General features: G+C 38.8%; 1 protein-coding gene across 2 annotated transcripts in view; it reads left to right on the forward strand.

Moving 5' to 3' along the window:
* Positions 1-21,039, forward strand: part of BRAF (B-Raf proto-oncogene, serine/threonine kinase) — an 82,146-nt gene that overhangs the window by 52,235 nt on the left and 8,872 nt on the right. Inside the window, exons 8-17 of one of the 2 annotated variants that reach the window (XM_086479446.1) lie at positions 5,645-5,804; positions 7,414-7,450; positions 8,868-8,987; positions 11,696-11,832; positions 12,538-12,655; positions 13,368-13,452; positions 16,294-16,470; positions 17,944-17,990; positions 18,585-18,703; positions 19,500-19,631. In XM_086479446.1, the coding sequence (XP_086335572.1) occupies positions 5,645-5,804; positions 7,414-7,450; positions 8,868-8,987; positions 11,696-11,832; positions 12,538-12,655; positions 13,368-13,452; positions 16,294-16,470; positions 17,944-17,990; positions 18,585-18,703; positions 19,500-19,631 (1,132 nt within the window). The remainder of the gene's footprint in view (positions 1-5,644; positions 5,805-7,413; positions 7,451-8,867; positions 8,988-11,695; positions 11,833-12,537; positions 12,656-13,367; positions 13,453-16,293; positions 16,471-17,943; positions 17,991-18,584; positions 18,704-19,499; positions 19,632-21,039) is intronic. The other variant, XM_086479452.1, reaches the window with a different exon arrangement.

The raw sequence follows: 21,039 nt of genomic DNA on the forward strand, positions 1-21,039 counted from the left end.
TATAATGTGCACTTAACTGGAAGGAATTAAAGTGTAGGTCTCCCCAATAATAGCCATTTGTAATAAAATTGAAGTACAGAAACTGTATATAATACATTGTATTCATTTCATTCATTGCACTATCATAAAGTTTCTTCTGTATCTTTGCTTGTAAAATATGAGCACAGAATTTCCATGAACTCAGTTCGCTGAATACTACAGGTGTATGAAAAGGGGAGAGATTAGCTATTGAAAATATTCCGAAGTTGTCTTTCAACTTAGCTGTCTTCTCTCAGATGTTGTGAAGTTGGGCAAAACTCAGAAAACTTATGAGACAGATGTTATGGCAGGGTAAGTAACCTGCGGAGTGGGTGGTAAGGGGGTGCACGGTCAGACTTTGAATAGCACAGAGACAGGTTGGACTTGGTAGAAACTGAAAGAATCTGCTTTGCTTGAGGCAGAACACTGCTAGTAAGCAGGCTGGCAACATCTTGGGTCTTTGAAAAACAACATTTCCCAACATGCTTAATCTCCTAAGTTTGAAGAAGAAAGGAGGACTGTCTGGTGCACCATTCTTGGAAGTTTGCCAGTCCCTGCCTTAGAGCAGGCTCCAGCCTGTGATTAAACACCTCTGCTTTCCTTTCTCTCTTCCAAAGGTTCACTGATCATTCTGCCTCAGCCGAAGATACATAAATGTCTAGAAAAGCTTCTGAAAAGCCAAGGAAATAAAGACACAGTCTTATAATATTGTATTTGGTACTGCAACACCATTTAGATCCCCATGTGTTTAAGTGAGCAAAAGCTTTGTGGTTTACTGCATAATACAGTGATGAACTTTTCACCTAAAACTTCTGACACCAGACCTTCTCCAGATGACTCCGTGTAAATGTTAGCAAACTTCCTACAATATCCAACTTGATATGCATCCTTGCTGAGCAGAAAAGGCTGCATCAGAATCTTTAGAAGTATCTTTAGTCTGTACAACAGGTGGTAGAAACCTCTTGCTCCCCAAAACTTTATTTGCAAAAACATGCTAGTGAACTGGAACCTGGTTTAGAGGACTAACGGCAGCTGTGTGGTTCTCTTGACAACCCCTGGTATAGGAAGCTATTGGAAATTTTAGGAAAGCATTGCTAAGCTTTGATCTGTGCCCAAAGGCCAGTATAAGTGCACACTGTTGTGATAACCCTGGCAGTTGTTTTTCACCTACAAGCTAACACAGCTGAAAACAAGTTATCACAGTATAGAAAAAAATGCGCTAATCTGTATGAAGTTAGGCCTGTTACAGACCTGTCCCATGATGCTTTGACTGACTTCACAGGATGCTGTAAGAGCTCTAACGTGTAGTAACAAACTTATACTGCTATCCTTTTCCCCAAATCAACATTTGATTTGGGGTTATTGACTATTTCCAGGCTGCAGAGGCAGAGGAGGAAAAAAATTACTTTGTTTTCTTGCAAAAATCTATGGAGTACCACAATAATTAAATTAGAACATGTTTGGCCTCCGAAATTTACAGTTTACCTGCTTGCTAGTGTAGCTGAAATACCATTGTATCCCAGATCCTTCAGTCCTTAGAAACTGCTGGAAAATGGAAGTGTGTTGTGTTCCTCATTAACAGCAGTAACAAAAACCAAAGCTAATCCTACTCGGGTGTAAACAAAACAAACAAAAAGCCTTGGTATTGCATATTGGCTTGCAATAGGTTTGGCTTAGGTATGAATGTGCAGTCTTCCAGGTGAATAGTGTGTACTACGCTGAGCTCTGTGGCTAAACTGAGATACACTTGTTCAGAGTGGGAGGGGGAGAAGAAACATCTCAGTCCAGTAGAGATGTTGTCATTTTAAGAGAAGTGGCACACGCCCTATAACCGAAGCTAAGTGAACGTGAGCTTTCAGTTTAAGTATTTGTCTTACTACAGAAAAAAAAAAATCCAAACAAAAACCTTGAAACACAAACAAACCTGTTCTAAGAAAAATCTTTCCTGAGTAGACCAGCTCTTAAATATATGAAACATCACATTGGTGAGTTAAAGGAAATTGAGGAAAATCTGTATTTAAATTTTCTTTCATATTTGTAAAGTGAACTAACTTGTATCATTGCAAGTTCTAAGATGTGTTGGAGGTACTGTATATGACTTGATAAAACTGTTTGTTTATATGTTAAGTAGCACATGTGGGCACTTCTCTGAGTTACCTTCCTCTTCCCCATGGACCCAATGTTACAGAATAGTAAATCTGTGGACATGTTGGCACTTGCTGTGAATGGCAAAGGGTAAAAAATCCACATCTGTCTGCAGTTACTCTTGCCTCCTGACAAAGCCCCTTTCTGTTTTGTCTCGATAAAAACGGAGGGAAAAATGTGCTTATCCCAAATACATGGTCCAAGGAAAAAGCATGTTTTGTCGTCATACTGCCAGGAAGGGATATAACATATTAAATTGAGATTTGACAACTGTGAAGCTGAGAATTGTTTCTTAAAGGAATGCCCATGTCTAAGAGGCTGGAAGAAAGTGTGCAAGATGAGGTGGTATAACCTCTCTAATATTACAGACCTTATTTGTAGAAGGTCTCCTCTAGCTAGGGGGTGGGCTGTTAACTGCTGACAAAGGCCACAGAGCAACAGAAACTTGGTTCCTGGTATCTAAACTGCTGCTGCTTTAAGCCCCAGCCTGCTGTACATGTATGCCACAGGAAACAGTGCGTTGCAGCAGCTGTGGTCTGGTCCTCTTGATTTTATTTTTCTTTAATTTTGTTTTCTCCTGGCAATATGTTTGCTGGCACTGTGTTTGCATAGCCTACTTCTCTTCCAGATGATGGCTGGTCCTTTTTTTGCTCCAATGTCTCTTCTGCCCTCCTGGAGTAATTAAAATTTAGGAATACTATAAGAACAGGCTTTTGGTAGCCAAGAGGATTGCCGTGTTTTCTGCAGGTCAATATCATGATACAGATACAAAACTTTGCCACACGTAGGCAGAGGTTGGTGGTAATATCTGCTGAGCTGGTGGTAACAGTAGGCCATCTCGGCTAGCAAACCACTTGTGTCTTTCTCTTCGATAGTTACCTTTTTTCAAGCAACATTCTTATTTAGCAAAAATAACCTATCTTTTTATAAGTGTCCCAAGGACACCCATTAATGAAATTCTGATTGTATAGATGGAGCACACGGCTAGCTGCTTATGAGATTTCTATCTCTGGATTCTTTGGTGTCTAATGACCAGAGATCTTCCTAATAATAGTTTAGAGACTCCAAAAAAAGAGTTCTTTATCAGCCTGTAATTGTTTTCTAAAGTTTTGAACTTCCCCCAGTTAGAATTTAATGAGTAGAAAAAGCTATTCATACTGTTTTCAAACATGGTATGACATAGCATGCTATCTGTGCTAGCAGCATGATGGGCATCATTACCTGTGACCAGAAATACAGAATATTTGCAGATTCCCTTAGCAGATGACCATTTATGACTCAAAGGAGGATGTAATTGAAACAATATTTCTGCTATTTGGGTTTTTTTTCTCCCTTGGCTTACTCAGAAAATCTGATTGCTTCTGTTCTTATTGTGTGGCAGAGCTCAAATGGTGTCTCACAGTCACTCTTAGTGCAATGATCTGATGTTGTTACACATTTCCCTTAATTTCATTATTACTGAGAACTCTCAGGAAGTTTGAGCAGGAGTTAGCTATCCCAACAATGACAGAACTGGCCAAGCTGGGACACTTTTTAGGCTTTTCTTCTGAAATCTTTCTGTGCAGCCTCTGACATGCTTGCTTTACATGAAAGTGCTTTAGAATGTCAGCCAATGTCCTGCACTTGTATCTGTGCAGTGTCCCATCTCCTGATGTTGGTTGTAGTTGCATGATTTCCTTACAAAAACCTTCAGGAGTTCAAAACTTCCTAATCTACAATAGAAAAGATTTTACCCGAAGTCACTTGTTAGCAATGAATGAAAATTTTAGCTTATGTGTATGTAGATCAACTGCATTTAAAAAATGTTTCTGAAATTCTGAGAATCTTCTGGAGTGCTGGGCTGTTCAAGGCTCTTTCTCAGGTTTGTGTGTTGGCAGTTTCAGTTCATTGCTACCCAGTATCTTCCCGATATAAATTCCATCATCTGACAATAGGTAACTATTTTTTAAAAAAACGTTAAACAGGGTTAAACTCCCTACCTATTCTTCCCCACCCCACTTCCCAAACATGATTTTATTACAAGACTTACTAGACTGTTATTTGAATTAATTCACAAGCACTCTGTTTTGCCATTCTCAATTGTGAGACTGTTGGCCAGGAAGGAAAAGATGACAGGTACTTAGGATACAGATAGCACTGAGTTCTGGGATCAGTGCCAAACTGTGTAAACTCTTCAATGAAAGGTAGGGTAATAGACTAAAGCAGACCTGTTTCTGAAAAAATGTCAAGGTATCCTGTTGAAAGTGTTAGTTACCCCTAAAATCTTTGGAGAGGCCAAGGAGCGTTTGCCTACAGGAGGCGGCACCAGGACTTGTGGCTGCTCTGTGCTGCCGTGTGGTTTATTTCTGAAGCTTCTCCCTGTGGGCATTGCCTTTGTGGGCATGGTAACTAACCCATGTGTAACTGGATGACTGGAGGACTCTGTTCCTCTCTTAGGAGTTGTGTTTTCTCTACGTTCTATTTGTTGTCAGATCTCATGTATTAACACAAAGGTTTTTTTGACAAAGGTGGCAAATGTTTCTCTTTGACCTTTTGCCTTTATATGCACTAAATTGAATCATTAGACTTAACAGTGACTCACCTTGGCTTGAGTAAGAGAGAAATGCCAATTTATTATACTTTAACAAAATAAATGGATAACCAGAGAAGTGACATTCTGCCATCTTACAAATGAAAAAGCAAGTGTTTAGATGTTTTGTCTTTCAAATATGATTCATGATACCATAAATTAAAGACTTCATCTACATTTATTACTGGCAGCATTTGCGTTTCTTCAGAAAACTTGTCTGCGCAGTCTGAACACTTACCTTTCCAGTAAATTCTATTGCATTGCCTAACTGTAGCACTGCAAATAATGTTTAAAACATTGCACTATTCAGTTATTTCTTAAAAGTTGAGATTAAGAAGCGATATATTTATTTTTCATATCAATAATTCGTATTACATTTGCCATAATATTAATCAATCACATTGAGTGACCACTATGTAATTTTAAGACTTTTTTCATTGAACAATAATCCATCCATACAATTTGTTTTGTGACATCTTCTGACTGTAACGTTGATGTGAGATGTTAAGCATTTTTAGTTCTCAATGGATTGCAGTGAAAAAGAGTGTATGCATTAACTCTGAAGTGAGGAAACTGCAGAGTATGTTGCTATCTGCGGTGCATGTTGGGCTACATGAATTTTTCAGATCAGGATTTATTATTATTAGTTTGGTATGGTATGTTAGGATTTTTTTGTTTTGTTTTTAGTCAGAATGTTTCACAGCCATGTAATTAGGTAGTTTGTGCAGCAGAGGGTTGTTGCAGTTGATCATAGGGGAGTAGAAATCGTTCATTATAAATTGTTTTTATGCAGGCCTTTAGATCAGTTTTTTAATGTGTATATTATATGAAAAGGACTCACCACACCCACTATGCAGTATTTGAAGCCATTTGTAGACCTAAATCCTCTTTTTCCTTGACTTTGTTTCTCAGACCACCAATTCTCCCTAGTCCTTCTCCTTCAAAATCCATTCCAATCCCACAGCCCCTCCGACCAGCAGATGAAGACCATCGGAATCAATTTGGGCAACGCGACCGATCCTCTTCAGCTCCCAATGTTCACATCAATACAATCGAGCCAGTCAATATCGATGTAAGTATTAATAATAACATTTGGATCAGGAAGAGTAGAGTTGAGGTTTCCCTCATGTATATCAGTGCGTTACATTTATCTTGTGTACATGAGTGCTGTGTTTCTAAGCTAATCCTTGGTGGTCTGTCAGAATCTTCATAGATCCCACGTAAGACGTTTTTGCTATTGAGAGCTGTAAGAATGCAGATAACCCTTCTCTTAAAGCAGAAGCTGCCTTTTGGCAGCCTGTCCTTTTAGAAACATTCTGCCACAATACACTGCTCTCTTTTTTTTTGGCGTTAGTCCCAAGGCTCACACTGCTAGCCACACCACAGCATTAAGACTGCGAAAGCTGGTAACCGCTCTTGCAAACCATTATATATGCGAAGCAGGTTTCTTTATGTGCAAGATACGGATTTTTAGTATTTGTCATTAAGTAATATTTCTGGCTTTGAAGAAATTCGAATTATTGGAGTAATCTGAGTTGGGATTTATTGAATGTTCCTTAGGATTTCAAGAGCCCATTATATATTGTTCTGAGCATTCTTTTGGCGTGGTCAAAAATTGCTACACTTGTTTTCCACATTTTTGCAGTTTCTGGATGCTGAATCGTAAATAATAATAATGGTTAATATTAGGTGTAAGGCCAGCTAGTACCTTTCAAAATGTTGGTCACAACAACCTCTTTCTAATTTTGCTAACATGTACAGCTTGTATTTTACCCTTAAGTCTACTCTGTAGAAATTAGTCATTTGTCAGGTGAGCAGTCTTGAAGTGTGCTTGGACACACTCAGGCACAAAGTCTGTTTTGCATGTGAGCTGAGTGAAAGGCGAAATGTTAGTTGCGTATTAAGAGTGTGGCCGCGTAGACATTTGCATGTGGTATATGGCAGTGGTGCAGCTGAGAGGCGGGACGAGTGCTTCCAGCGGCAGCGCAGGTGTATAAAGGAGTAAAAGAATGGTGTAGCCAAAAAAAAAAAAATAAACTTGGTGATGAAAATGGATATACAGAGGGGAAACTGCTAGCATTTTCTAATTTTCTTCTGTTTCGAAAACTCTTAATGTAGTTCACTTTTAGTCTGGATATGTTGTAAAAGATACTGTCAGTTCACAGTGGATTCCAAGTGAAGGAAACCTTTTGCAGTTAGTCATTTCTGAGAACAGAGTGCACCTGGCTATGCAAATTAGGTGCTTTGTTACAAGAAAAAACGAAGCAGAAGTCATTTGACTGATGTACCTCAGTACAGGAAATTAGTGTCCCAGCTTCTGATGTGGCAGTTCAAATAATTTATGCCACAAACACTGTAACTAGAACGTTTGGTTCGATATTTCTTTATGCATTTTGACCAGCTGTGTGTTTAAATCAATATTTTCATGTCAGCGTCTATTTTGGGTGGTGTACGTCTCACTTTACTACTGAGAGATGCTGTTTTAAAGCAACTAAATTTGAAGTTTAGTAGTTGTTATAGATAGATTGGAGTCGCTGCTATTAGTAAGCCAGGGTAGGAAACAACTTTTATTTCACGGACAACATATGAGGTTATGGATTCTCAGTGATCAGTCTTGATTGATTCTGGAATGTATGTGATAATACCCAAATTAAACACTTTCTTTTTTTAATTATTTATAGGACTTGATTAGAGACCAGAGTTTACGAGGAGAGGGAGGTAAGTAGTGTTTAAACTAGCTACTGTGCTAGATTTAATTACAAACTGCTCTGTCCCTTCCCTTTGTTCTACTTCCTTCTACAAAACACAGGCACAAAGGAAAATATGACTAGTACAAAAAACGAATTTGCATTTTGCTTGTCCATGAACTTGATATTTGTCTGACAAAGGTTTGAGTCATTTGCCGGTCATTCTGGGAGTGGGGGAGACAGAAGGAGAAAAAGTTTTGAAGTGTTATCTAGTTTTTTAGTTTTAAAATTTTCTTGCGCCATCACTTTTCTGCTCTCACACGCACACACTCATTCACTCACATGGCTGCACAGATACACTACAACTTCCCAACTCTCAAAGATTTTTATGCCTGTTGTTACTTTCCACCCATGGAAACAACGGGGGTTTTCATTGAAAACCATTGACATGTTTGTATGGAAGGTCCACTTACCTGCTGCATCCTAAAGCAGCATGAAATACTCCAGTTCTTCTCCCCCTCTACCCCTGCTGAAGATGCTGCTTTGCTGTACTGCATGCCTGTGCTACTCTTGGAACCAGGTTGTTAGGACCTTACGCTAAAGCCAGGTCTTCTTATGTTTTCTTCAGTAACACGCAGCCCTAACTCACAGTTAAGTCAGTACTAGTGCCAGAAGATTTATTTTTCTTCAAATGTTAAGCACGGGCCTGTTAAGTCACTTCTCCCACTGGCTGTGAAAGTCCTGAGAGGGCTTCTTGTGTGCTGTATTTATTCCTGTGAATATAATAATACAGAAATAACATAAATAAAGAAATAGTAAGTAGGGCAGGCATGTGACAGTTTTTCCAACTCCAAATCATTAACATAGTCATCTCCTACTAATTATAACTTGCTTCAGCCATAAGTAAAGTCTGAATTACCTTAGTGCACTCTATCCTGATGTCTAAGATTTTGTACTGTGGGCCATCACTGACTTTGTTGCTCCCATCCAAATCTGGTAGTTGGTAGGATGGTACCTACCTACTGCGTTGTGTTTGATGGACCTGTTTTTTTCTTACACCAGCAATACAACGCTTTTTAAAAAGAAAATTCCTTTAATCCTACAAGTGTACTAATTTCAAGTTGCCAGTTTTAGCTATTTTCGTATGTGTTGACAGGTGTGGCTCTCCACAGTTTTGCCCATTTTGTCCAGCATTTAAATGTTGTGCTATCATGTTGGTTTTAACTTTTGATCATAAACTGTCTGCTTGGCATCTGAAAACAATTGGCTATTCCCAGTCCTGAAACAGTGTTATTAGTAGTTGACTCTTTTTTTTTTTTTCCTTTCAAAGTACAGAAGCAATCTATGAATAGGAGTCAAAGCATCCTAGTTATTTCCCATGACTTCTTTCATTTCTTCTATGTGTCTGTCTTTCTGTCTCTGCCTGCCCGTCTCTTTCTCTCTAACAGCCCCTTTGAACCAGCTGATGCGCTGTCTTCGGAAATACCAATCCCGGACTCCCAGTCCCCTCCTTCATTCTGTCCCCAGTGAAATAGTGTTTGATTTTGAGCCTGGCCCAGTGTTCAGAGGTAGTTGGGCTCTTCTTTCTTGTTTTCACCCAAACAAAATAAGTAAAACCACAGATGCTGTTTGTGCCTCACCCTCACACCGTGTGTATGTAAGTGTGTGAGTTTATCAAAACACCTCTGTTTTTTGCTTGGCCTGGCTGGAATGCTTTGAATGTGCTTTTCACACATACTCACTTTCACCTTTACACGCTTGAAAATGACTGTAAATAAAGTCTGACTTAAAGCTTCAAAAGCAAGGAATTTCGTAGTTGGGGTTTTTATGTGGACCTTAGCGTATTTTTCCTAAGCAAAGGTCCTTGGACTGCACTGCAGTGATTTTAAAGACAAAGTGACGTCCTTAACTTAGAATTTCCTTGGCTGTTCAGTTTAAGTCAGTTCAGTGCTTTAACAGTTTTCTATATTTAACATTCTTTGTTTTGAAAAGTAATGTAGGAAATCAAATGTGAATTACAAGCATTTCCATTGATATCTTGTTAGGTCTCAAGCTTTTCAAGTAATGTGTCATGTCGACTTTCAACAAATACTTCATTTTCAGAATGTGCTATTGATACCACGTTGGGGCCCTAGATGGTTTAGACCATGTAGTTTTTATTTAGTTAGTAAATTTCCAGTAAAACGGTATTTGTTTCTGTCCTGTACCATGTAAAATAAGACTCTTCCATTTTCATGTCATTGACTCTGGGGGTAGTTCAGGCCTGAAGCTGTCAATGGATCTGTTGTATTGCACAAAATCCCCAAAAACTCTGTGGGATTTCATATGCTGGAGAAATCATCTATTGAGTATAACATGAAATGTGAATATTTGTGTCTATACATATACGTGTAGAAATGAGTAGTTCAGTGCATGTAGTGTGGTTTTCAAATGCTACCATCTTGGCTGTTTCAAAGACTTTTGTTTCAGAATATATCAAGAGCAGTTCACTTGTAAAGTTCTTCCAGAAGTCTTTATAAGACAACAGGTGTTCCCAACAAGCAAACTGGCTACAGAATGGAATACGTTACATACGGCTTCAGAGTCCAAGCTAATGACTAAAGTCCAACATTATCTGAAGTATTCTACTCTAATAACTTGGAAAGCAGGCCATCTGGTATTATTATGAGCAGATTAATGTCCTACCATGTGCTGTAAGCATTTTTGATGAAGGGTGAATATTGTGCTAGTGTTTCTATATCATGGTAATAAAATTTAAGTAGGAGACTTCAGTTACTTCTAAAGAAAATGCATTCTAGTAGAGCTTTGCTATTACAGAGAAAGTCTGTAACCCAGTAAACTTCTGGAAAATTGCTCATGTTCTGAGATCATCATACATTTAATTCCATATATGTGTGATTTCAGACAAATAATATAATAACTTTATGACAATATAGTGACCGTAACATGAATATGAACAAAAGTCGATCCTTCAGGTCACTGGCGTCTAGCTGCTTGTAACTGGAGTTAGGGTGCCCAATATGCATCATTATTGTGGCTTTAGCATGTGGGACAAAGTTTATGGATGCTGCATCCCATTTTTGATGTGTTGGTATGTCATTATTTTGTGCTTCCACTTCTAAATGTATGGATTTTAGCTCAGTGAGGACAGGCAGTAATGGAGAGATATATATATATATATATAGTCTGGTAAATTAGCATGCACTGAGTGACTGAACTCGAGCAACAGTTTTAAAAGTCACAAAGTCAATTTTTGAACTCAAGTTGGCATTAGGAGACACTTTTTTTGTAAGAAGGGGGCTTCTGAAGGAATATGAGGAGTGTTGTCTTCTACCACTTCCCAGAACACTGATTTGAGAGAAAGCGTTGGAATGTTGGAGGTCTTGTACAATGACATACATTGTTTAGCAGAGCAGTGTGAATTTAATTAACAGTTGACCCTGTTTTATGTCCTTTGCATTGGGAGGGTCAGCATAACCTTGTTATGAATAATTATGGTGTATTTTAAAAAGCAGTGTCTAGCTGAAGTGCTCTATTTGTAAAAAGCCATTTGGGCTCTGAAACACAGCTCTGTTAGTGACATTTTCCTGCATAGATTTGTTTAGGTAACATATAGGCTACAGATGTACTGTTCTTTTTGTATTTAATAGCATATGCTTCAAATAGTTAACTACAGTACTTGTTCTTTTTTTTCTTTTAAGCATTTCCACGGTCAAATATTTTCTTTTAAATAAGAGCTCTCTGCTAACAGGTAGCTTTAAAACAGCCAAATGGTTTTCAGGTGGCACTTGGAGACTCAACTAGAAAACATTTCAATTTTTTTGCATTTAGTCTGTTTTGTTTCAAAGTACAGTATTTCAGCTATTTATTGGGTCCCTAAAAGGTTAGCTACAAGAAATCTGAGAGGTAGCTGCTGCTACCTAAAATGCTACTACTTTTCTTCTTAAAGAAACTGGTGGAATCAAAAAATACATTTTAATTTTTTTTTTTTTTTTCTATTTCAAGAGACATTGTCCTTCTGATAATTCCCAAACAAGAGACTGGGAACTATCTGGTATACACGGATGTTTGCTATAGACTTATCTCTTCCTGAAATCTAAGACTTGAACACTAATCTAATATTAGGACAATATTTCTAGTATAAGTTTGTTTCCTCTTAACATTTACATTAATGTTTGGAGATACTGCATCTTAAACACAATTCTTGCACCTAATATCATTACATTCTTGTAAGCTAGCTCCTTATGGATAAAATTATCCTGTTTCTGAAATCTAGGTTCAACTGCAGGGTTATCTGCAACACCTCCTGCCTCTTTGCCTGGGTCACTCACCAATGTGAAAGCGTTACAGAAGTCACCAGGACCTCAACGGGAAAGGAAATCATCCTCATCCTCGGAAGACAGAAATAGAATGGTAAGGGAAAGATCAGCTATTTTCATTCATAGTACGGTATATTCATAGTATAGAAATAGCACACAACCATGTTCCTCTCACTTTTCTTTCATCAAAGACCTCTGAATTATTTTGAACGTGATCATGGTAATGATCAAGGACTTCAAACCAATAAGTAATGGAATATTGGAATTGTGGGACTGACACATAAATAGTTTAAGTAATTGACCATACTCAGTTTAACTCTGTTGCACCCAAATGTCTTGGTGTGCTTCATATTACACCAGTTTCCCTTCAGGTAACAGCTTAACTTTTCCCACCATTGATTCTTGAACTTCAAAAGTTCTGTAGTGATTCTCAAATGTAACAATACATTAAAATGTCTGCTTTTTTTTTAATTCAAGATTTAGCATTATGATTGAGTAAGAAGTCAAAAATAAATGAGACTTTCTTTTTGGTAAGATTTTTAGTGTTTACTAGTTTTAACACTGCCGGAAACCTGTGGCAAATATTTCATGCCAGGAAATAATTTCGTATACCAGTGTGCTGAGGTTCAGTGTATGGCTGGCTTGAAAAGTCAAATGCAATATGTGAACAAGGAAGTTCATTTAGGACTTTAATGATATCATACCAAATCTTTAACAAAGGAGCTTTTTTCACAGACATTAATGCACTTGCTTTCTTCCTTTTTATTGTTTATGCATATATATATATATATATATAAAGAAAACCCTTGGTCGACGGGATTCAAGTGATGATTGGGAGATACCAGATGGACAGATCACAGTTGGACAAAGGATAGGATCTGGATCATTTGGAACAGTCTACAAAGGAAAATGGCACGGTATGTGGCTGTCATGGCAAACGGTTATTCTTAAGCAAGTAACATGGCCTGCTGGGGGCCACCCACCTGGACAGCAGCTTTGCAGAAAAGTGCCTGGGGGTTCTAGTGGACAAGTTGAATATGAGCCAGCAGTGTGCTCATGCTGCAAAGAAGACTAATGATAGCCTGGGCTGGATTAGGCAAAGCATTGCCAGCAGGTTGAGGGAAATGATCCTCCCCCTCAGCACTGGTGAGGCCACACCTGGAGTGCTGGGTCCAGTTCTGGCCTCCTCACTACAAGAGAGACATGGACATACTGCAGAGAGGCCACTGAAGGGCCATAAAGATGATTTTTAAATTAACAAGTAGTGTGCTAAATAGGCAATGCTAGAACTTCAGACTGTTCAGAAACAAAACTCTTGCATGTTCTTCTCAATAAAGTAACTATTAGGGTAAAAATGAAACAGTTACTAGAAAGGCTGAAGTATCCATCTTGATGAATGAGGATTTCAAACATGTATTTGGAAAGCTTTAACTTGGCTAGGATTTCTCAGAGTAAACTAAGAATAGTGTTTATATGTTTTACAGAATATTTACTTGTTTTGATATTGTAGTGGTTTATTTCACAAAAGCTAGAAAATAGAGTATCTCAATATTTCTGATGCTCTATATAGCATTTTCTTCATAGAGGAATATGTATCAATGGCACTTACTAAATATTGCTATTTTAAAGGTGATGTGGCAGTGAAAATGTTGAATGTTACGGCACCCACGCCTCAACAGTTACAGGCTTTCAAAAATGAAGTAGGAGTGCTCAGGTAAGAATATTTTTAATGGCATAAAATAATGTGTGTAGATTTATGCTTCATTAATCACCGAATTTTAGATTTCCATTAGAACACATTGGTCGTATTCCTACATGATGATATTTCAGGCAGAAAAAATATATTGCCATGTAGAAATATTTCTTTGTAACCACTGCTAGTTCTTCCTTCCCCTGAATGTGTTTGTCTATACATCTGTGTTGTGAATATTTGTATGTCCAAACACTCAAGACAGGACTGGTTTTTGCTATTGTACTGGGGCACAGTCAAGCCTAAGTGTGAAGGCTTCTTTCCTTCCATCCACATTTTGAGGTTGAAGGAGAGCATGGCTAATGGTGGGCCCATGCAAACCTCACGAAGTTCCACAAAGCCGAGTGCAAGGTCCTGCACATGGGTTGGGGCAGCCCCAAGCACAGATACAGGCTGGGCCATGAATGGATCCAGAGCAGCCCTGTGGAGAAGGACTTGGGGGTGCTGGTTGATGGGAAGCTCAACGTGAGCCAGCAACGTGCACTCGCAGCCCAAAGAGCCAACCATATCCTGGGCTGCATCAAGAGAAGCGCGGCCAGCAGGTCAAGGGAGGGGATTCTCCCCCTCTACTCTGCTCTGGTGAGACCCCACCTGCAGTGCTGCGTCCAGCTCTTAGCTGTTGGCTATTAGGAAGAAGCTCTCTACTGTGAGGGTGGTGAGACACTTGCACAGGTTGCCCAGAGCAGCTGTGGCTGCCCCTCCCTGGCAGTGTCCAAGGCCAGGTTGGATGAGGCTGTGAGCAACCTGGTCTGGTGGAACTTAGATGATCTTTATGGTCCGTTCTAACCCAAACCATTCTATGATTCTATGAATTGTTGGTTTTGAGGTACAGCACTGCCCATGTTACCCATCGTTTAATAATTTCTGTTCAGTAGCATTGAATTCTCTTTGAGGTTTTTTTTTTTAAATCTATTTCTCATAAAGTCACTTCTTGATTTCCTTTTCTCACGTCTACCGCTTGTACTTTCTCTGAGGAAGTATTTGTCTTGGGTTTAGCTCTTAAAAGAGGATCCATCAACATGATACGATAGAACATTTATTGAGGAAGACCATTCGCATCCAAGTACAATCTTAAGCAGTCTCAAGCATAATTCTGTTTTAAGAAACAAAATAGAAAGAAGGTTTTTGCCCCTGGAAAACTGATGTGTTGAACTGGGCACTTGTGCTGGAGGAGCATCCTCAATAACCTACACAGTGAAAAAAGGGATCATCAGCCTTTTTCCTTAGGAAATGTTAGTTCTGAAAACTGTAAGCCCATAGTTGTGGAAGTAGAGGCTTTCTGGGGTATGCTACTTTGGATATCTGTGTGTGTTTTTTACATATCCCTGCTCAGGAGAGCTTAATGAAATTGATAATCTTGTATTTCATACCTAGTCCAGATTTCTGCTGGCAGTCCCATAGCTGGAGTCCAGCCTTTCTCTGTTGTTGATCGTTTCAGCACTTAAAAAAAATAGTCAGTTGTCCTATCCTTCAGCCCAGACAAGTCAGATTTACCTGTAGTTGTGCCTTTTCCATTATGCTTCATCACTTTCTTACCTTTGAGGTAGGGTTTGCAAGAAGTCACTTACTTTTTGTTCACTCAGCAGTTGCTCTCAGCATCACTTCACAAGTCCTTGAACCTGAAAAAGGCACAGCCACATAATATAGAACTGTCCTGGTCTGCACTGCCGAGAGGGCAAAGGGGTTCACACTCTAGGCTCCCATGTTAGTTTTTTAATATAAGAAAACATAAAGAGCTCTGCTGACTTCAGCAGCAGCATAGATTTTAGAAGCTACCACAGGTTTTTAAGCTTGGTCTGTCAGGTTTCATCAACAGTGAGCTGGCTGCCTTCGGTACCAAGCTGTGTTGGAAGAAGATTGCCTTTATTTTTCCTCAGCCCCTGGGAAAGCTAGGAAATACTCTAGAATTCTTAGGTGCCTCATCTTTGCGATATTTCATTGGTATGTGTGGAGGTATCTAGTTCTTCGTGTCCATTTGATGACAATACGAATGTGATTGACTTTTCCTGGAAGGTGAGGAGAATCTTTCAGATTTCACGGTGTGTCAGTAGGCCTGAAAATACAGTAGTTGTATTGAAACTACTGGGGTAATTCTCTCTGCATTGTTTGTTGTGAAGTTTTTCTGTCTGGAGTTGGTTCGTCTTTGAAATAGGTTTGATTTAATCTGGCCAAATCTCTGTGCTGAACTGCAGTCTCTCCCAGTGCTGTTTGGAAACAAGTTCATATCATAACCTTACTGAGGTACAGTTTTCATACCTGTTTCAGTCCTTTCTTCTATGCTGGCTCCATAGAGTACAAAAAATTCTTGTCAAATAAAGTGCTAAGGAAAACTGAAGCCTTGTCAAGGAACTGTGTTGATGGTTTCTGAACGAAAGGGTTGTTCTTCCTGGAAGCCTCTGAGACTGAAATTTCATTTTGGATGTCCTCCTTATGGGCAGCAACATCTCATAGCTGGACTGGGGTTACACAAAAGCAGACTTGTTTGCAAACCATTGCTGTCACATGGGGACCAAGAAGTAACAGCATCTTCTGAGCAGTCCTTTGCTGGGTTGTTTGCAAAAGCAAGAAGTGATGCTTACCCCAGAATAGCTATTCCATGTCATTATGATAAGAAAAGATAACTGCTGGAATAATTCATTAAACTGAGTCTAGCAACAGGTTATCGTGTTATCTTAGCAAAAGTTGAGATTGACACAACAACTTCTGTTTGGAAATATATATTTAAACTGTGATAGAGCTGCCTGGGTTTTTCCTGATGTCCTGTTCCACCTTGTTTCCTCTTGTGTTTTTTTTTTTCCCCAACAGGAAAACACGACACGTGAATATCCTGCTTTTCATGGGTTATTCAACAAAACCCCAGTTGGCTATTGTTACACAATGGTGTGAAGGGTCCAGCTTATATCACCATCTACACATCATTGAGACCAAATTTGAAATGATCAAACTAATTGATATTGCACGACAGACTGCACAAGGCATGGAGTAAGTATAGTATTACTTGTTTGCAAATGAGCATCGGGGCAATGTTTATTTATCCCCTTCACACTCTGACTGACATTGGCAAATAAGGCCACCTATCTGCCCGCTTCACCAAGCCCAGGTCTTGCCTTGATGATCAAAGCATTTGGTGAAGTGTTTATTATTTTGCTTAGTGAAACAGACTTTCTGGGTTTTTTTGCAATGTAGGGAAATACAAATTATCAAGGAAATACAGTGTTAGATAGCAGAATAAAAATAATTACATTGTAGTTAAACTTTCGATCTTGTGAGCAAAGATTTCTGTTGCGGGCTTTACGACCTTCACAGTGCAGGTAGTCTCATGGCAGGAGGTGAACAGAAGGATGTAATCTGGTACGATAATGCAGAAGACAGACAGCCCTGTTAGCAAAAAGAATAGTTTTGGGGGGTTTCTCCTTTATTTATAAGTATTGTAGCTCTCTAAATCACAGATTTCAGCATTTGAAGAAAACATACCTATTTTGTTCTAAGGACTATAAGTAATCCTTAGTCCCATAGAGGGCAATTGAGTGAGTTAGAATTTACAAAACTGGCCCAATATTGCATCTCAAAGTCAGAACACTGGTGTAAGATCAGAGGAATTGCCCTCCAGCTGGAAAACCGCTATGATGATTGCAGTTCATTGTGCCATTTTTCTACTAAGTATTCTGTTACATTTTCAGTCAAGATGTAGGGAGGTGTTTGCAGCAACTAGCCTCGGCCTTCTGTTAGCCTGCTTATCTCCCCAGGCTCCCTTTGTAGGTAGTGGAGATGCAGAAGCTGTTTTATGAGCGCGATTCAAAGCAGAGACATAAATTGGAGCTTTTCCAGCAGGTTTGTGCCAATCTCATTGACTAAAGAGCCATGGGAGACTAGTTGCCTAATTTAGGCTATATCTGTGCTTTGGGGCATGTACTCTCCTCTGTGTTCCCTGCAATTTATTTATCCAGTCTGCAATCAGGGGGTCTTTTTCCAGTCCCATACTAAAAAGCAGACAGTATACTTGAGTACCTGCCAAGACTGGGAAGCGCATTTAGCTCCTGCAATTTAGAAACACCTTACCTAAAGCTGACACTAGCCCACAAGGTGTCTTGACCGTTTCCATTAAGGCTGGGAGGCAGAACCTTCAGCACTGAATAGCATGTCAAAACCTACTGAAATTCTTTTGGTTTTGTTCTGAATATTGAGTTAAAACTGAAAAGTGGAAGTTGGTGCATAATTATTTCATTCTTCAGTAGCATCAGGTTTGAGCTGGAAATCTAGGCTTTATTTTATTTTTGTTTTTGTTTTCCTGTGACTGTGGCAGGAACTGTCATGGGTAACTGAAGTTTTGCCACCTTGATAAATATGTGCAGTTTGAATATCTACAGAATTTGAGTTTCAGTAATACAGTGAATTTTGAGTTGTTGGTTAGTGAAATATCATTTAACCCACCTAATCTATGATGTTCCTTTTCAGTTATTTGCATGCCAAGTCCATCATCCACAGAGACCTCAAGAGTAATAGTATCCTTTCCCAGAGATGTGATTGTGGAACGTGACAGCATTCCTGTTTGGTTTTGGTGTTTGTTTTTTTTTTTCCCTGCCAGAAATTAACTTACTGATGTGAAAAGCTGTTCATGTGTGAATATTTGCCGAGTTGAAATTTCACTGAGAAGGGGTAATATCACTAGTACCGGAGTAAGAAATACTTACTGTGTCTATTGATGTGATTGCAATAACATACTTTGTTTTGTTTTGATATCACAAAGATTTTTGCATCATTTGGTTTCTACGTGTAATGAAGGATTATGCCGGTTCACTGATGGAATATTTTCAGCTTTTCTCATACTTGGCGTTTCAAGAAAGTACTTGGCATTTCAAGAAAGCCACCTGGGCCATGGTCTGTTCAGCATTGGCTCGGTCATAACTTCTGTAACCCTTAAGTGCCATAATTCACCGTGCTGGCTGCTTAGAACCTGTAATACATGAAAACTTTCTTCAGTGGTGGTGGATGGTTAGAACTGTTATGTCTAATGTTGCAAATTTGTAGCTGTTTATTGTTGTTGCAGGACAGGACCAGTACTGCTTGTTTGTTTTCCCTTAACATTTCCCCCTTAGATATTTTTCTTCATGAAGACCTCACAGTAAAAATAGGTGATTTTGGTCTAGCTACAGTGAAATCACGATGGAGTGGATCTCATCAGTTTGAACAGTTGTCTGGATCTATTCTATGGATGGTAAGCAAGGGGGAAGTTTCAACAAATTTAATTGCCTTTGGCCAAAGTTTCTAAGACTATCCATCCAGCACGCTGACATATACAAGATGTCTTAAACTGGAAAAGACAAAGAGTAATATGAAGGACTAAATGAATGCTTTTCAGTTCTTCATAAGCATATGTTTTCCAGTAGTCAGCAAAAACCCTTTAGTATCCTCGTCCCTTGTTCTGAGTTTAACCTGAAAAGAAAATGATGGCTAAGGAAAAAAGGGTATGATTAATCCAGGGTTGAGGGGAAGATGAGAAAAGCCATGGAAAACATCCTGCAAAGGAGGAGAGGAACTAGCTCAGTCAAAAGTAAAGATGCCCTTAAGCTTTAAGGATTCAAGTGTGGTTACTCTCAAGAGGTTGTATGACTTGCTTAAGTCTTAATAAGAAGTATAGTTACAGCCTGCTGTGCAACTCTGCTTTCTCCTTTTCTTTCTCCCTGAAAAAAAAATGAAGGCTCTGTTTAGTTGCTATTATTTTCAGTGTTATTACAATTCTGGTTTCAAAATATCTTCTTGGCCCAGACACAGTCATTTTCCTAATGTCATAGAGGGATAAAGGGATTACCAAGCTAAAATGAACCAATGGATTTTGGGATTCGTGTCAACATCCACTCTATATTAGGACCCAGTAACATCTGAAGAGAAGAGTGGGCCTTGTACCTGTTATGCTCTGGACAAGTCCGTGTTTTATTCCTGGTATGTGAAACGCAGCCAGGAATTTCATGTGGTGAAATAAAAACAAATTCTTTGGGTTTTTTTTGATACAGGCACCAGAAGTTATTAGGATGCAAGACAAAAACCCATACAGCTTTCAGTCAGATGTGTATGCGTTTGGGATTGTTCTTTATGAATTGATGACCGGACAGTTACCGTACTCGAACATCAACAACAGGGACCAGGTAAGGGAAGGGATTGACTTCAGCCAGCCTGAAACAGAGATTGATCCAGCCTTGTGAACTGCACATTCTGACGTTTTGTGTGCTTGATTTGTGTTTCTGATTCTGATGTTATGAGATGATGTTTCTACATTTTCCAGATCTGCCTCAGCCACGTAGCACCAATTTACTAACTTCTCTTGAGGTTCTGGGGTTTTTTGTTCTTTTTTATTTCAAGTAGATTTTCAGCTTCTGAGCTGGTTGCCAGGATACTTATTAGGGAGAGAGCAGGTTACTTAATAGGAATGTAGTTTAGAATAGTTCTGCAAAGGCAAAATGATCCTCCATATGTTCAGTTATTCCTCATTTTTTCTTTTTTTTTTTTCCCCCTTCCCTTGTACTGAGTAATAGTTCAGCAACAGGATTGACAAAATGGAACAGCAGTCATCTCGCTAAATGTTTTATATTCATTTCAGTCTTGAGAAATGCGTGCACCATCTAATTGAATTTCAGGATATCAGCATTTCTCAAATCCTGCTTGATGGAGTATGACTTTCCAGAGTGTCTGAATCCTGTAAGAAGATTACATAATTGTGCACAAATATTCCTGAAGTCTAATGATGCCTGTAATGTATCTCTACAGGATAGGGACATTTGCAAAGGCATATCTGATTCATTATTTCTCTAATCTGAAAATAGTATCTATGCATCAAGATCTTTGGTGTAAACTATTCCATGTCTGGGCGGTGATATATTTATGTTGTTTCTGTGTCCTCATCCCTTGTTTTTTTCACTGTCAGTACTTGAGAATTGCAACCATAGCAACGTTCATCTGCGAATGCCATTTTATAAGGCTGCTTCCATAGTTGTCAGAACACTTCATCCCAATTCATCAAATTTGGAGTGACTCTTTTTTTTTTTTTTAATTATTATTTTTATTTTTAATTGGTTTTGCCTTTTGAAAGAAGGGAAATGTCCAGATTCCTGTCCGGATGGATATAGCTACCTAAAAGCAGTATTTGGGCATTGTTTTCTTTTTACCTTTTGGGATTTGAAAGATGAACCCAGTGATGTGGATGCTCGCAATTGAGTGCTGAAACAAATTTTAAATTGCAAGTGAAGCCAATGTATAAAATGTAATCTAATGTCTTAAGTTTTGTCACTCTCAGTCTATTGTCTGAAAAGACGTAAATACTGCGCTCTCTCTGTTAGTGCATCTAACTGTGACACAACTGAGATTCTTAGTGAGCAAAGCATCGTTCTTGTTACACCTCAGAGTGGTTTTTACCTTAACAGATTTTTCTAGACAGACTAGGACTGTTCTTGCAGTGATACTCTCTTTTCTCTAGTAAAAATAAAAGTTTAATCCCTATATTATTTGCAAAGAAAATATCAGAAACATAAATAATAATGAATTTTGAATAATTTCAAC

This window comes from Leptosomus discolor, chromosome 1, assembly GCF_034619465.1.
Source record: "Leptosomus discolor isolate bLepDis1 chromosome 1, bLepDis1.hap2, whole genome shotgun sequence".
In the NCBI taxonomy this organism is placed as follows: domain Eukaryota; kingdom Metazoa; phylum Chordata; class Aves; order Leptosomiformes; family Leptosomidae; genus Leptosomus; species Leptosomus discolor.